The 16,966-nt window shown below is 44.6% G+C and overlaps 1 protein-coding gene across 1 annotated transcript in view; it reads right to left on the bottom strand.

The window, feature by feature from the left end:
- Positions 1-1,555: 1,555 nt before the first annotated feature.
- Positions 1,556-16,966, bottom strand: part of LOC137030786 (polyamine-modulated factor 1-binding protein 1) — a 216,858-nt gene continuing 201,447 nt past the window's right edge. Inside the window, exons 23-26 of the mRNA XM_067401220.1 lie at positions 16,758-16,930; positions 16,084-16,158; positions 15,832-15,913; positions 1,556-2,023 (exon numbers count right to left, since the gene is read on the bottom strand). Coding sequence (XP_067257321.1) covers positions 2,021-2,023; positions 15,832-15,913; positions 16,084-16,158; positions 16,758-16,930 — 333 coding nt within the window. The 3' untranslated portion in view covers positions 1,556-2,020. The remainder of the gene's footprint in view (positions 2,024-15,831; positions 15,914-16,083; positions 16,159-16,757; positions 16,931-16,966) is intronic.

Here is a 16,966-nt window from a genome sequence, read left to right as displayed (position 1 = left end):
CCAAGTGTGAAGAAGTGGACAGTCGACATGAAATAACGACATCAACAAAGGAAAAAGGAAAAGTGTGTAATCAGCAGATGTAAATAAAGTGTTTTTCTTAAAATAAAAGTAACTTTGGCTGCATGTATGTAGTCTTTGTATTTAATGGAGAAAACAAATCATTGAAGTCTAAAGTGAATGAAATGAACGACAGTCAATGTCATTAACTAGAGCTGCACGATTCTGGATACATTTTTTTTGTGTGTTTCAAACAGATTATGATTCTCCCACGATTCTGGACAGACAACTAACCAAAATAACATGTAGGTAATAAAATGCTGCAGTCTAATTTAAAATGTTTAATTAATCTGAATTAATTTTTTTTTTTTTTTTACAAATTGGTTTGAATGAATGATTCAATGACTCACTCAATAAAGATTTAACTTGTTTCATTACTGGATGAATTAGCATCTAATCTCTTGAATGAATGATTCAATGACCAATACATTTTTAATGGTCACTTGTCGCCACCTGGTGGTGTAACGATGTAATCAATACAATTTTTATTTGAAGCACCAAGTTATTTTCAAAAGGTGATTTATTCTATTTTGATTGCTTCCATAGACATCAGTGTTTATATCCAAACTATAAACTTTTATCCCAGTACTTTTGTGACAATCTGAATTGTTGTAACACAGAAATAACGATACTGTGTGGTTGAAAAGACTGTTTGTGAAGCTGTGAACTGCTTTCTCTAGGTCAGCAGCAGCGTAAACGCAGATCTGAATGTTCTATTGTGATTTTGTCAAAGGTTTAATAGACTCAGGCAAATCGTTGTTATTTAGGAATGGAATGGCATTGGTGTTTGAATTGAGATAGCGATGTTTTAACGGATAAACATGCAGCTCTACCATTAACCATGAAATTTGCAGGTCAAATTGACCCACTAACATCACAATGGTAATAGAACGTTTATATGCATGTTTCCCAACACCTCAGAGTTTCGAAACAGAGTTGCAGGCATGCTAATGACCCTAAATGAGAAAGGTTAACCAACCAGGGGTGCGTTTCCCGTACAACAACGTAACCCGCTGCTTCACTACTATAGTACGATGCATCGTTGAACAAATCAGCTAGCTAGTCACGATTGTTTCCCGAAAGCCTATTGTCGCAAACCTGTAGTTCAACCATGTTGGTGAATGATGTCATGCAGGTGGTGAAGTAATAACTTCTTTAAATGAATCCGTTTGAGACTCAATTAATGCTAGATTTTTTACTATAAATTTGTGGAATCTAAGGACTAATTCTCATTTTTCTGTTATTTTGCTTTATTTCCAGATTCAATCTTAGGCTCGTTCTTATGCACATGCGCACTCTTCAAAAACGCCGCTTAATTATCTTGCCAAACTAAAATATGTAAATGACATTAGTAACGACGGAACGTGACGTTAGTCGGCTAACGACGCTTTTGGGAAACGCACCTCAGTATTGTTGCAGGTCAAATTGAAATAAATTATTCCGCTTTCTAAAAACATCTACCATACTGTATTCTACCATTGCTTTCCTTTGTGCAAATGTAGAGAGTTTAGTTTAAATTTGCAAGTTTAGTAGTTCATGTGGCCTACAGTCTAGTCTGATCCAACGCTTGGATTTTGGTTTCTGAACAGAACTAATTAAACTCCATTCAGAAGACTCTCTGGATACCTAGTATCTGAATTACATGCACCTTTTTACCATAATGTTGGGAATTTGCCAAAAAAGGAGGTTCGTGTGTCAGACAGTTAAGTTTGAAGAACAAAAGTCAGCACAGCCTTTTGATTGGCTATTTAAGCTATCAGTCATTTATCTGTCACAAGGTCAGTTGTCAGTCATCATTTGAAAATAATGTTTTCCCAGAACTCATTGAGTCAGTGATAAAGAAAGGATCCAAGAGACAGTCTTTTTGCAGACAACAGTTGTGTAGCCATCCAAGTGGATCCAGACTCAGGCACTGGCGCTGCAGGTGGTAAGGAAGTGCTTTCTTCTTCCTCTGCCTCTTTATTCACTGTAAGAAGCAAACAACATGCAATTTTATTTACAGCCACCTCATAAACAAGGTCATTACTGATTCAATGGGCTTCTCCAATTAACTAAACAACCATTATGCCTATCATAATTACACTTGTGCACATGACATCGGCAAATACATTTTCACGCAAACGAGCTTTCAGGTTTATATTCTATTCAAACAGCCTCTCTCTCTCTCTTGGTCTTTCTGCTCTGGCTGGCTTTGGTTTCTTCCTACCTCTGCTTTTCATTTCAGAGAGCACTGAGAGTCTGAACACTATTGCATGGAAGACAAAAGGTCAAAGGCTACTGATGATATCTATGCCATGTTCCCTTAAATATAATGAGCACTCTCATTCTCGAACAGCTCATCAAAGTTTTTAGTCGAGCCTTATGCTCTCTGTGGAAAACAAATCCAGCTTATTAGCCAAATATGCGTCTCTTTTTCTGTGGCTACATGTAAATTTCACCCTTTATTTAAGGAGAAAATCACCGTTCCACGTATTCCCCGAACTCTTCGCTGTCTCCAGCGGACAGCTTAGCATATACGATGGGCTAGTCGGCGACTTCAGCGGCATGGTTAATGCGAGACCTTTTGTGCTGTTTAATTCCAGAAGGATAAACAGGCTTGCGCATGCAAAATTATTCAAACACAGATAATTAACCGGGGAAACAATCAGCTGTGTGAATAATAATCCACAGTGGTAGACATTATAACTTTTGAGCATGAGAATAAGATGGATGTGAGTACCTTGGGCATGAGCTTATCAAATAAAGCTCGGTAAATGTACCCTGAATGAAATGAGTCAATCATTTTAATGTGCGAGAGAAGCCCTGAGGAGAACAAATAAGCAATCACTGCATCACGCAGGGCGAGCAAATGAACCTGCTGCACAATTAGGCAGGGTCACATTCAGCGAGGGCTGCAAGCACTCCATGTGCTAATGAGCTCTGTGCGTGTCAGGGAAAGGGGGATGGAGAGAGAGAGAGACAGAGAGAGAAAGACAGTTACCGCCTGAATAAAGAGCCTACAACCAGAGCACTTACTGCGGTATAGATAGCACTTCATTAAGGACACTTTCACACCATAGCTTTTGGTGCAAACCGAAGTCGATTTGACGTCAAGAGTTCAGGTGTTTTTTGGTTATAAAGAGCAACTGAGTTCTCTTCAAAAGGTGGCCTTAGATGCAATTTATTTGAACTGAGGTACAGTTCACAGTTGGTAGGAACAGTCTGTCCCAAGTCACAGAAGTGAAGTACTAATGCAAGTGCTGTGATGAATCCAAAGTGACAAAAACATGAATAAATATGGAAAAATGTTACAGTGGTAAAACGCAGGCTCTAGTTCTTGCAGTGCTATTCTTGTTGACGACGGCAACATAGTGGGGTGCAATTTTGGCCACATTTGGTGTGCTTGAGACAAACTAGCGAAATAGCGAAAAATGGTTGAAGAGAGTCATACAGTCATACAGACTTAAATAGCAACTTAAAGTGATGTATATACAGTTTGTGTGTTCATTGAGCTTTACTGATTATGATTGTAAAGCTAATGTCAGTAAGTTAGTTCCCTTTCAGTCGGTCACGTTCGACATACGTCACTAGTGACCGACGAATTGGGATATCGCTTAGAGAGCCCTATCAGCTTCGTGTAAACTAAAACAAGCCAATGGAATTGGCGTGCGATATTTGCATAATGCGCACCGCCCCCGACAGGTGTATATAAATAGGAAGCAGATGCAATCGCACTCTGTCTTTCGCTTCGGAGCCATTCAGTGGTATCCTGTTTAAGAAGACTGTTTGTGTGAACTAAACTGACTCGAAGAGGATTCACAGCAAGCCGTGTGTGCCGGTGTAACGGTGCTACAGCGAGGTCGCGAGCTCCCGAGGATCCGAGCTATAGCTCTCAACTGCTGTTTTCACAGCACACGCCTAGAGTGAAAGTGTGTGTGTTGCGATTTGGGCCGGTTCCTCGGTGTGTCCAGGGAGTGGGACTGGCACATCGCGTCACTACCTGTGTGCTTCGGCACGAGCGAGTTGACTGTTTTCCCCTTCTAAAAGAGCTTTACAGACAAACCCTGACAGTATGTCATTTCGTCTGTGCGTTAATGGGTGCGGTCGTTCCCTGGTCCCTGCTGATGGGCACAATCGTTGCATCTCGTGTTTGGGCATTCTGCACGCTGAAGCAGCTTTTGTGGATGGCTCATGTTCCCATTGCGGGAACATGACTATCGCGGTGCTGAGGTCGAGACTCTCCTTCCTGAAGTCTCAGGAAGCGGGGGTCCCCTCTCCTATGCCGCGTACGACCGTTTTTTCCGGCCCCGGGAACCGGAATGACGGTACAGCGCTGTATAGGAAGGGTGACCTGAGGATTACGGTCAGGGCTTCCCCGCCGAGCGGAAACACTCCTCGGGCCCCTGCCGCCTCATCAGCACCGCAACCCATCGTGCCACCGTTGGTTTCCGCTGTGCCCTCTACGGACTGTCCAGCCGTTACCTTTGGTGTGCCGGCGGCGGATCGGATGTCGATCACTGCATCGGAAGGTGAGCCTGAGTCCTCGGGGGGGGAAGATTCGGACGCGCTGCCGCCCGGGACGGTAGCGTTGCCCGAGTCGGATCCCGGATCCCAAATCCAGCGTCCCGCCCCAATGCCTTTCTTCCCGGAAGTACACGATGAGGTGACCAGGTCTTGGCAAGCTCCGTATGGGGCTCGTACAGGGCCTGGTCCCTCGTCCGCCTTCACCTCCCTGGACGGCGGGGAAGCCAGGGGATACGCGAGGATCCCCCCAGTCGAGCGGTCTGTTGCGATGCAGTTGTGTCCAACGGCCGCTGGCCGTGAATTCTCAGCCGGTCTGACAGAAAGCTTACAGTGCCTGTGGGCAGGCTGCCTCTGCCCTGCAAGCGATGGCCCTTTTGCAGGTCTATCAGGCAAAAGCGCTGTCACAGATGCCCCAGGAAGGTCCTGACCAACAGCTGCTTGGGGAGCTGCGCGCTGCCACTGACCTTGCCCTCCGGGCAACGAAGGTGACAGCGCGTTCTGTTGGCCAGGCGATGTCTACTCTGGTAGTCCAGCAACGCCACCTCTGGCTGACCTTGGCAGACATGAGGGAGACCGACAAACATCGGTTCCTGGATTCCCCTGTGTCTCCGGTCGGCCTTTTCGGCGACTTGGTGGAGAGCTGTGCCCAACAGTTCTCCGCTGCACAGAAGCAGGCTGAGGCTATCAGACATGTCATGCCACAGCGGTCCGCTGCTGCCTCCACCCAGCCGCCCGTGGATCAGCCTCAGCCCGCTCGTCGCCGAGGGCGCCCGCCTGCGTCTTCCTCCGCCCCTGCTAAGACGGCAAAGCAGCAGCCTACACCAGCCAAACAGCAGGGTGCCGGTCGCGGACGTGGTGCCCAGCCCGTCTCTGCCAACCCAGGTGGCAAGCGGTTGGGGAAAACTCGGCCCTGAGACGGGCGACCTGGAGCGGAAGGTTCCTGCCCTTTGGGAGAGTATTCCATCTGCTCTCCCACCCCCGGGGGGATTTTGTGGCGGCTGTCCATCTACCGCCGCTGGCTCTCCGGAGTCCAGCGGTACCCACTTTGCCACAAAAAGAGCAGTTTCCTCAAACTCCAGGTCACAACTAGGTGTGTCTGCCAGTGTGCCAGGCCCCGCCTCGCCGCTGGCAGCTCCCTCCCCATTTGCCAGCAGGCGGTAGTGTGATGGCGCAGACCGCGTCCCGTGCGCCGTCTCCCATGCACACTGCTGCCTCGCAGAGTCCGACCCCACTCCGGGCCGCTCCCAAGCCGTCCGAGTCGGGTCCCTCTCTGCCTTGCTGCCCCACCCCCGGTGCGTCTGTGGTGCCTTTGGTCCCGCTGGCTCAGTGTCTGGAAGCGTGGATAGCGCTCCCCAGCCTGTCCAGTTGGCTCATTCGTACTATCAGACTCGGCTATGCGATTCAGTTCGCCCGGCGTCCCCCGGTCTTCAGGGCTGTCCACTTCACTCAGGTGTCGTTGGACATTGCACCTGTTCTCCGGGCAGAGATTGCTGTCCTCCTGGCGAAGGATACAATCGAGCCGGTCCCTCCAGCCGATATGAAGTCGGGGTTCTACAGCCCCTACTTCATTGTACCGAAAAAGGGCGGTGGGCTACGGCCAATCCTGGACCGTCCCCAGGATTGGTTTGCAGCAATAGACCTGAAGGACACGTACTTTCATGTCTCGATTCTGCCTCGACACAGACCCTTCCTCCGGTCTGCGTTCAAGGGTCGGGCATGTCAGTACAAAGTCCTACCCGACATGGTTTTAGCTCCCAGCCGGTTGGGTCTTCAGGTCAACTGGGACAAGAGCAAACTCGCCCCCGGGCAGAGGATCTCTTGTCTCGGTCTCGAGCTAGACTCGGTCGCACGGACTGCGCGTCTCACCGAGGCGCGCGTCCAGTCGGTGTTGAACTGCCTGAGCTCGCTCAAGTGCAGGACAGCGGCTCCACTGAAAGATTTTCAGAGGCTCCTGGGGCATATGGCATCTGCAGCCGCGGTAACGCCGCTCGGATTGCTTCTTATGAGACCGCTTCAACACTGGCTCCGCGGCCGGGTCCCGAGATGGGCGTGGCAGTGCGGCACGCTCCGTGTCCCCGTGACACCGAGCTGCCGTCCCACCCTTGTCCGGTGGTCGGACCCTTCGTTCCTGCGGGCCGGAGTACCCCTCGAACGAGTGTCCAGGCACGCTGTGGTCTCCACAGATGCCTCTGCCACGGGATAGGGGGCCACGTACAACGGGCATGCAGTGACAGGTCTTTGGACGGGGCCTCAGCTGCATTGGCATATCAATTGCCTCGAGTTGCTAGCGGTTCGTCTTGCGCTGGCCCGCTTCAAGAAGCTGTTGTCAGGCAAGCACGTTCTAGTCCGCTCACACAGCACTGCGGCCGTTGCGTACATCAACCGTCAAGGTGGTCTACGCTTCCGTCGCATGCCGCAACTCGCCCGCCATCTCTTGTTGTGGAGTCAGAAGGATCTGAGGTCCCTTCGGGCCACTCGTGTCTCAGGTGTGCTCAACCGTGCAGCCGACGAGCTGTCACGGCAGCCTCCACTTGCGGGCGAGTGGCGGCTCCACCCCCAGGCGGTCCAGCTGATTTGGCAGCATTTCGGCGAGGCCCAGGTAGACCTGTTTGCCTCCCCGGAAACTGCCCACTGCCAGTGGTTTTATTCCCTGCGCAAATATGCGTTTTCCCCAGTGAGCCTTCTCGCACAACTCCTGTGCAAGGTCAGGGAGGACGGGGAGCAGGTTCTGTTAGTGGCTCCGTACTGGCCCACTCGGACCTGGTTCTCAGACCTCATTCTCCTCGCGACAGCCCCTCCCTGGCCGATTCCTCTGAGGAAGGACCCCCTGACTCAGAGACGGGGCACCCTGTGGCACCCGCGTCCCGATCTATGGAACCTCCACGTCTGGTCCCTGGACGGGATGCGGAGGTTCTGAGTGATCTCCCGCAAGCGGTCGTAGACACCATCACTTCCGCTAGAGCTCCTTCCACTAGGAGTCTCTATGCGTTGAAGTGGAACCTGTTCGTCGAATGGTGCGCCTCTCGCCGAGAGGACCCCCGATCATGTTCGGTCGGATCCGTGCTTTCCTTTCTGCAAGATGGGTTGGAGCGAAGGCTGTCTCCCTCCACCCTCAAGGTGTATGTTGCCGCTATTGCCGCACATCACCACGCAGTTGAGGGTAAGTCCCTGGGGAAACACGATCTGATCGTCAGATTCCTGAGGGGGGCCAGGAGACTGAATCCTCCTCGCCCTTCCTCCGTACCCTCTTGGGATCTGACCCTGGTTCTCACAGCTCTCCGGGGTCATCCCTTTGAACCTTTGCAATCAGTCGACCTGAAACTAATGAAGAAGAAAGAAAAAGACAAAAATAAAGCCCTAGCTTTGCTCTGTCCCGTCCGCACTCTGCACGTTTACGTGGATAGAACGCGAAGCTTCAGGACCTCAGATCAGCTCTTCATCTGTTACGGAGGCCAGCAGAAGGGAAAGTAGTGGATGCCATCGCCTTGGCGTATGAATCCCAGGGCGTGCCTTGCCCGCTCGGGTTGAGAGCCCACTCCACCAGAGGGGTGGCCTCTTCCTGGGCGCTGGCTCATGGCGCCTCGCTGACAGATATCTGTAGAGCTGCGGGCTGGGCGACACCAAACACGTTCGCTAGGTTTTATAGCCTACGTGTAGAGCCGGTATCCTCACGTGTACTCGCATCCACTAGTCGGTAGACGTGTTGTACCCACTCTAAGTGTCGGCTTGCAATGCCATTCCCGCCACTGGCCGGATACATGCATACTTTCACTCCAGTCGTGTTCCCCGCTTGGCGAACCCTGTCGAGTTCCTCCGCCTCCCCCTTCGGCTCGGACATTGCGGAGTGTCTGATGCCAGGCCTACATCCGTCGCTGACGCTGTCTGTTGGCTGGGGCCCATATGTCGTGACCCCTCTACGTGAGCGGTCCCATATGTGTATTTTCCACGGTTTAAAACTCCCTACGGGCCGAGTCCGTGTCTTTCCCTTAGCAGAGCCAGCTCTGCTGTCACCTGTCAGATGAGTCTCCCCCTACCAAGCGGAGCCATTCCAGGGACTCCATATGCGTACTGCCCCCCGGGCCAGTCCATGTGTGTATTTCCCACGTAAACTCCTCCCCCATTGGGTAGGTAGTGGTCTCCGCAGCGTCCCTTACGGGTTCGCTTCCCCAGTGTGTCTAGTTTACTTAGTGGGTATTGGTTAGACAGCAGTAGACTCTCTCGGTGTAAGCTCGCCCCCTTCACCGCCAGCCGGTGCTATGGGCGGCTGAGCTTGCGCTGGGCACTGGAAGGGGTTTCGTAACTGTGGCGCTTTAGTTGGGATCCCAATTTGTCGGTCACTACTGACGTACGTCGAACGTGACCGACTGAAAGGGAACGTCTCGGTTACATATGTAACCCTCGTTCCCTGAAGGAGGGAACGGAGACGTACGTCCCGTCGCCACAGTTTCTGTACCCTCACTGTAGCGCGAACACCAGTTGTATCCTCAGCGAAAAACAGAGTGCGATTGCATCTGCTTCCTATTTATATACACCTGTCGGGGGCGGTGCGCATTATGCAAATATCGCACGCCAATTCCATTGGCTTGTTTTAGTTTACACGAAGCTGATAGGGCTCTCTAAGCGATATCCCAATTCGTCGGTCACTACTGACGTACGTCTCCGTTCCCTCCTTCAGGGAACGAGGGTTACATATGTAACCGAGACGTTTTTATTTGTTATTTATTGTGTGCAACATCTTGGTATAATAATAGTATTATCTGCTAATACCATAACATTAAATCTGATTGGTTTGCATTGGTGACGTCATATGTAATTATATGCGGACCGTGAGACTTGGACCATTGTGCGGCCCACTGGGAAAAAAGTTTGAAAACCACTGGCATACAGCATACGACTGTGACAGAAGACTGTTGCCACCTTGTGGTCCAAATAATTAGTGCAAAATAAATAAATAAATAAAAATTAAGGTGAGCAAACAAATCTACAACACATGGACTGTCCGCATACAATAAGAGTACATGTAAAAACTGAAGTATACTTTGGGCTTTTGTATAACATGCTTAGCAATGAGTGATTGATTGCAATGAAATTTAGTCTCCTACAAAGTTCATTGAAATTACGATACACATGCATACTGAACCGAGGGACCATACTGTTCAGTATGCAGTTTACCGAACGAATACAGTCTCTGCACATGTGGAACTTCTCTGTGTGCAGAACGAAATTTCAAACTCCATGTTGCGCTTAAAACTAAACCATAAACCTATGTGGCTTCGCCGGTATACCCAAATGTTCTGTACGAATACGTGTACTGTTACACCCCTAATGTCAATAAGGTTGTCAGAACATGATTGATCACCAAAATAAACGCTTTCAGTTGTGATCAGACTTGTCTGAAAAGCAAACCGTTGATGTTGCACAGTCTGCCTATTACCCAAGATCTCACTGGGGTCACATTGTACAATGTGACAAGCAACAATCATAAGAAACAAAAAGCAGCTTAAATGTGAAAACAGCCTAAAAGCCAGACTGATTTAAAGATAAAGAGTGGGAGATGACGTGCGGAAGACACAAATGACGCCGGATGAGCTGTGGGCAAAAGGCTGACAGACAGCCGGTAATAAGGGCAGTTAGAAGTAAACAAACACTCAGGTATGCCAGCCTCACCACGAGGCAACCCAACAGGCCCCATGGCGCAGGCTTTCAAAGCAAAGTCAAAGTTATTAAGTATTCAATCATATAAAAGGGAGAGGAAGGCGTGAAAGGTTGCGGACCAAAGCACTTTTGCTCCAGTGCATTAAGAGGCTATGCAGCCGCTCCAAGTCTGCGTGAAAAGAAATAGATTGCCTCCCCAGAAGATGGCAGCTTCCCTGTATCCCCCTCCTTTTTTGCTCTTTAATAACTGCAATCTGCTGTGAAAATCTAATCCCAAGTACCATTTACGCTGCACCCAGATAACTTCTGCTTGGAAAAGCGTACAATATGAATATTTCATTCCCTGATATCCAAATAAACATGGCAGGCTTTCCATCAATCAGGGGACGCTGTAAGAAGTGAACTGGAAAGTGGAAATTGCTAATGAATAGCAAGGATTGGTGTGTGGGGGGGGAGCATGTCTTGTAAAAGCGTCTGTTTTAGTTCTCTTCAAAAATGTATACATTAGTAAAAAAAAAAAAAAAGCTCAGAGCACAGTGATAAACATCCCTCCCGATGATCTTGATCAAGGCCTGCCATTAAACACGTCCATATATGCCCTCCTCCGCAGCGGTATAAACACGGCCATCCCTTTCTGATGGAGCGACTGAGGCTATTATAAGTTATTTATCACAACAAATCAAGCAGTGATACTGTTCTGTATTTACTAACAGCTGAATCTGCTCATCCAAAGGATCAAGCCCCTCTTCCCTTCTTGGAAGAGTCCATCCATATACATGTTGCCTTGTACCGGGCTGTATGTAAGGTCTCAGCAGATTTGTAAGGTCACACCTGGTCTAAGAGCTCTAGTAATGACACTTAATGAAAGCTGGTAATCCATGCATGCAGAAAGAGCCTGGAGTGTCATAAATAAACCACAAGGCCTACAAGCCATTTCCTCTCCTATCTATTTATTTGTATTTACTCTGTCTATCTTAGAGTCCAGAAGGTACTTGGGGTGTCCTAGAAGAACATAAGTTGAACTTTGCTACCCAAACTTAGCAATTGGTCCTTTCTAGTGGTTTCACATCTAAGAATGTACATGCACACTTAAATAGTTACATGCACACTTTAATAGTTCACCCGTAAATTCTATCATTATTTACCCTATCCAAATCATCCTTTTTTTCCTGTGAAACACAAAAACATTTTTTTTTTTTTTGAAGAATATCATTGCCTCCCTTTTCCATATAATTAATGTGAATAAATGTGGGAAAAAAAACAAGCACCATAATTAAAGAAGGATTTTTTTTTTTTTTAAACAATCTAAGATATTATTGATAACTAAAACATTGGTTGTTATTTGAAATGAAAAATGAATACATTAGATGAAAAACTTAACCAAAATGAGAAATGTTGCCCTGATAACTAACTGAAATTCAGTTTCAGCTGAAGTACTAAAATTACTAAAACCAAAATAAAATTAATTAAAGCTAAATAGAAGTATTAAAATATAAAAAATTTAAATGCCAATTCAAAATATTAATATATACTGTAATAGTATATAAATAATACTAAAATAACAGTTACAAAATAATTTGTATTAATGTCATGTGGTGTGACCACCAAGTGAAAAGAAGAAAACATAAAACCATATTCCTTACACCTTAAATACACATGAAAAGAAGTTTTCGGGAGTCGCACCACATGACATTTTAACTGAACTAACCCTGAAACTGAAAGAAAATGGTCGAATTATCTGATATTTTAAGAGACAACACAGTTATGAGGGCTTGCAGGGGTCCTCTGATATCATTTCCTGTTCTTTTTTTATTTTGCATGTTGGTTGGACCACATGACCAATTGTTTTTTGACAAAAAGTTTCTAAAATATTACTAAGCAGTGAAGCGGTTTTGTTAATATATATTTTGTATTGATGTCATGTGGTGTGACCATCAAGTGACAAGAATAAAACATAAAACTATACTCCTTACACCTTAAATACACACGAAAAGTCGTTTTCGGGAGTCGCACCACATGACATTTTAACTGAACTATCCCTGAAACTGAAACAAAATGGTCAAATTATCTGATATTTTAAGAGACAACACAGTTATGAGGGCTTGCGGGGTCCTATTCTGCATGTTGGTTAGACCACATGACCAAAGTTTTTTTGACAAAAAGTTTGTAAAATATTATTAAGCAGTGAAGCGGTTTTGTTAATATATATTTTGTATTGATGTCATGTGGTGTGACCATCAAGTGACAAGAATAAAACAAAACAATATTCCTTACACCTTAAATACACATGAAAGTAAGTTTTCGGGAGTCACACCACATGACATTTTAACTTGACTAACCTTGAAATTGAAACAAAATGGTCAAATTACATGATATTTTGAGAGACAACACAGTCATGAGGGCTTGCAGGGGCCCTATGATATCATTTCCTGTTCTACTTTTATCTGCCTGTTGGTTGGACCACGTGACCACATGGTTTTACTAAGCAGTTTTGTTAATATATATGGAGATAAATTCCAAGTCTTCTGAAACCATATGATAAATTTGAGGAACAGACTAAAATTTAAGCTGTTACTCACTGACAATCTTCATGTCCACCAAAGATCTCCAATGGATTACATAAGACATACACACTCTAAAAAAGGTGCGTTGGTGGCATTTGAGTTAATGCCAAACTTATCTCATTCTCAAGTGTCTCATGACCAAATATCACAGACATGAAACCTGACATCACAAGCCTTTTGTGTTCCTATAGGAAGAAATAAAGTCATAGAATTTGGAACAACATGAGAAAAAAAATATGAATATGGGTGAACTGTTTCTATATGGGAAAACATGTAACCTATGCAATACCAGATGCTTCACTGGCTCTTCTGAAGTAGTATAACTCTGTAGGCCCTGAGCAGCTCTCTGACTCTCTTGCTCTCTCTATCATCAATAATGGAATAAGGTGGCATGTGGAGCAGGTTCTGGACCTTCAGAACAAACAGGGAGCAGAATGGATTCAACCCTGCAGGACGGGCTCATCAGCACAGTCAACAATGCCTGAATGATTGGGTTCAGAGCGGCAGCTCCAGCCCTCGGCTTCTACTATGCCAAAAGTTCTCCAATCATCTCTAAACTTTTCCTTTCCAATTTCAAAAGTGTGAATCAGATCAGACCCTATTACAGAGGATAAGCCTGTACCTACAGAGCCGGATCATTCAGCAGCGAGAGGACAGGCACTCCAGAATGAGATGGCTAATGGTGACACGGGCCTTCAACTGTGGTTATAGGACACCTTTTCTCTGCATCTGATAGAAATACCAACCTAATCACAACAAAGACGGTCTTGCTGATGCTATGCATGAGTACAGGATAACAGAGAATAGAGGAAGAGAGAAAAAAATAATGAAAGGTAGAGACAGGGAGAGGTGTAATAGGAAATGGCCAGCATTGGGTCATTCAGGAATTATAAGAGAAGGAGAAGAAAGATCAAACTGGACAGGCGATCTGAGGCAAAACCTGCATATAAGACCTGTTTATATGGAAGATTGGGGGCAGAATGTGGTACGGCCTGTTAGCCACAAAGGTCAATGTTAATATTCACTCAATGACGACTGTAACTACGAGGTGCTGCAGTTACCATGAAATACACTTGATCATTACAAATAAAACGATACGAATATTATTAAAGGGAAATGATCTCATGGTTTACTAATCCTCAAGCCATCCTACGACTTTCTTCTTTCAGACGAACACAATCAGAGATATATTTAAAAATATCCTTAGTACTCCCATAAAGAAAAAAATATCCATATTTTAAACTTTATAAATTCAAATAACTACCTTCCGGTGGACGACCTTTGACCTGACACGCAACATAATGACGAACGCGCAGGCGCAAAGGATAGAGCCAAACAAATTACCGGTGAAGGATTATAAGTACAAAACTATTATTTTTAAAGAGAAATTTAGAAGGATTTTGATATAAGAGAAGAGGAGCTTCAGTTTGTTGCACAGGCCTATTTGTTTGAACCGTGAGAGGCATCTAAGCTTACAATACTCCTACATACATCACGTCAGGGGGTTACTCATTTGTTGTCGACTTGTGCATTCTGCGTATGGTTGTCCGTGGAAGCTAGTTATTTGAATTTATAAAGTTTTAAATATGGATATTTTTCTTACAAAAATGCATAGCTTCACTTCATTAACCCCCTGGAGTCATATGGATTACTTTTTTTTAATGGATGGATGCATTATTTTTTACTTCAAAACACGGCCCCCCATTCACAACCATCATAAACCTTGGAGTACTCCAATTGACTCCAATCTCCAATTGAGTTTGTCTGAAAGAAGATATATACAAGTCATATACAACTAGGATGGCTTGAGAGTAAGTAAATCATTAGATCATTTTCATTTTTGTGTGAACTAACCCTTAAAAATAAAGATAAAAAAATACAGAGAAATATGAATGGGTAGTTGACATTAAGTATTTTGCAAATTTTATTTGTTAATTAAAATATAATTGTGCTTGCAGCTTTTATGACATCATTTTGATTGGAAGACCACATTTGTACTTTTCCATATTCATCACACCAAACACAAAGTATGACTATTTAAAATTAAAATGCAAGAATGTGACTAAAAATGTTATGGATCTGAGACGTACATTTTCCTTACATATTAATATAAAATTTAAAGTTGGCATAAAATCTAATTTGATGCTATGTATTCAAACACACTTTTAGTTTTACTGTGCATTTATATAACACCATTCAAAAGTTTGGGGTTGGTAAAATCGGTAAGATTTCTGGTAAGGCTGCATTTAATCAATAAAAATAGAGTGAAAATGGTAATATTGCAATATTATTACAATTTAAAATATATTAAGCAGTGTTACTTTTAAAAGTTACTCCCTAAAAAAAGTAACTAATTGCATTACCTCATTTCTTTTTTATGAAAAGAAATGTGTTTCTTTTGCGTTACTTTTCTCACCTGGGCTGGGCTTGCTTGTTTATTTTTAATAACGACAAAAAAAAAAAAAGGTCTATTTTTGGCAAATGTTAAGGCCCTTTCACAGCAAAAGTGAAATTAATAAGCCTCAGGCTGAAGGAAATGCACATTTACGTCTGTACAGTAGAAAAAAAATCCATTCTGGATTAAAGAAGACAGGATACAGGAGAAGGAAGTTCAACACTCTTTTTTCTAAATCTAAAGTCATTTTTGCTTATTAGTATGGTTGAATTAGATCACTGAAGGTCAGCAGCAAAGACATTGGTTAATAAAGTGAGATTAAAAGCATAAAGTATATTTGTGTAATTTAATATAGTTAATTATTACAGGTTTACGTAAAATTCTGAGTTTGCATTTCACTGTTTTTATTCATTTTGAGGAATACTGAATGTTTTGTGCAAAAGAGATGAGTAAATGTATGCTCATATTTAGTCTAGAACTACAATAACCATCATGTTCACAATGGAAATGCGTCACTTTACAGTAGTAAGATAAGTCACAACTTCCCTTACATGTCGGCTTCAGCTTAAAAATTAATGCTGATAAAAAAAAATAAAAAAAAAATCTATGGATATGTGCACTGGAGTGTTTAGGGCTTTGTGCTGGAGTATGTGTTACCTTCAGTTGCTCTGCTTCCATTCTCTCTGCTTTCAGCTTCCTGATTTCCCCCTGTAAACCCTTCACATTCTCCTGAAGGTGACTGCATGAAGAAGGACAAACATTACAGCCTAATCCCATTTCACACAAGTGCACCCTCTCTCCATATGTTTGCATGCACATTCCCTGCTACTTGGACCTAAAATCCATGTTTGTACACACTCCAAGCTGAGAGGAGCGGAAACAGCTTTGGACAGGGTGAGCGGGGCTTACTCTCTCTCGGCTGTCAGGTAGATGATCTTCCTGCTCTGGTCTTTGATCTTGAGTGCCAGTTTCTCATTAGTGTGCCTGGAGTGGAGCAGGGGCAGAGATAATGGGCTGCAGTGAGGAAGCTGCGAGCTGCTGTCACAATGAACCATGATGCTGAATGATAATGATACAGCCATTATAACACAGCTTCTCTCTAGATGCAAAAGTTCTGATGCGCCACAGACACTTTCTATACTCCATAAATTTATATACTGGTTCCAACAAAACCATACATGTAACATGTGATACAATCTGTGACATGTAATGCAGTAAGAAGCCACATTTGATGTTATGTAGAGGAAAACACACAGCTAGGTCATTATTGCAAAATGAACACCAAAAGGGTGATCAGGCAGGTATGATGGGGTTTATTTTGCAATAATGACTGTCTGACATACCGTTAATACACGGCTCCTTACAAAACACATAATATATTTAGGTAGTTAGCAATAACAACACTGCCTGGGATGATCAATTGTACATTTTAGTGGACATTATGCAAAAATATTTGCTTGTACAATAACTGTAGAGTAATCGACCAATCAGAACAGCTGTGTGTTTAGCCTTTTCGACTTTCAAAAAGTACTGTGGTAACTTTAGATGGTAATATCATGATACTAAATGATTGCATGTCTTACTTTTGCTCCTTCACCCATTGATTCACATTGGTCACGACTAGTTCACTTTCCCTGTGAAGTCGAGAGCTGTCGCTCCGTGCGTCTCCTAAGCACTGCCGCAAAACATCCACCTCACACACGGCTGCGTTATATTTCTGATCAGCAGTGTCCATCTGTGAGTGCAAAGCCTCAACCTGCATGTGAAGAGATGAATTAACACAAAAACATAG

Source organism: Chanodichthys erythropterus, chromosome 11, assembly GCF_024489055.1.
Source record: "Chanodichthys erythropterus isolate Z2021 chromosome 11, ASM2448905v1, whole genome shotgun sequence".
Classification (NCBI taxonomy): Eukaryota; Metazoa; Chordata; class Actinopteri; order Cypriniformes; family Xenocyprididae; genus Chanodichthys; species Chanodichthys erythropterus.
This window is presented reverse-complemented; position numbering and strand designations above follow the sequence as displayed.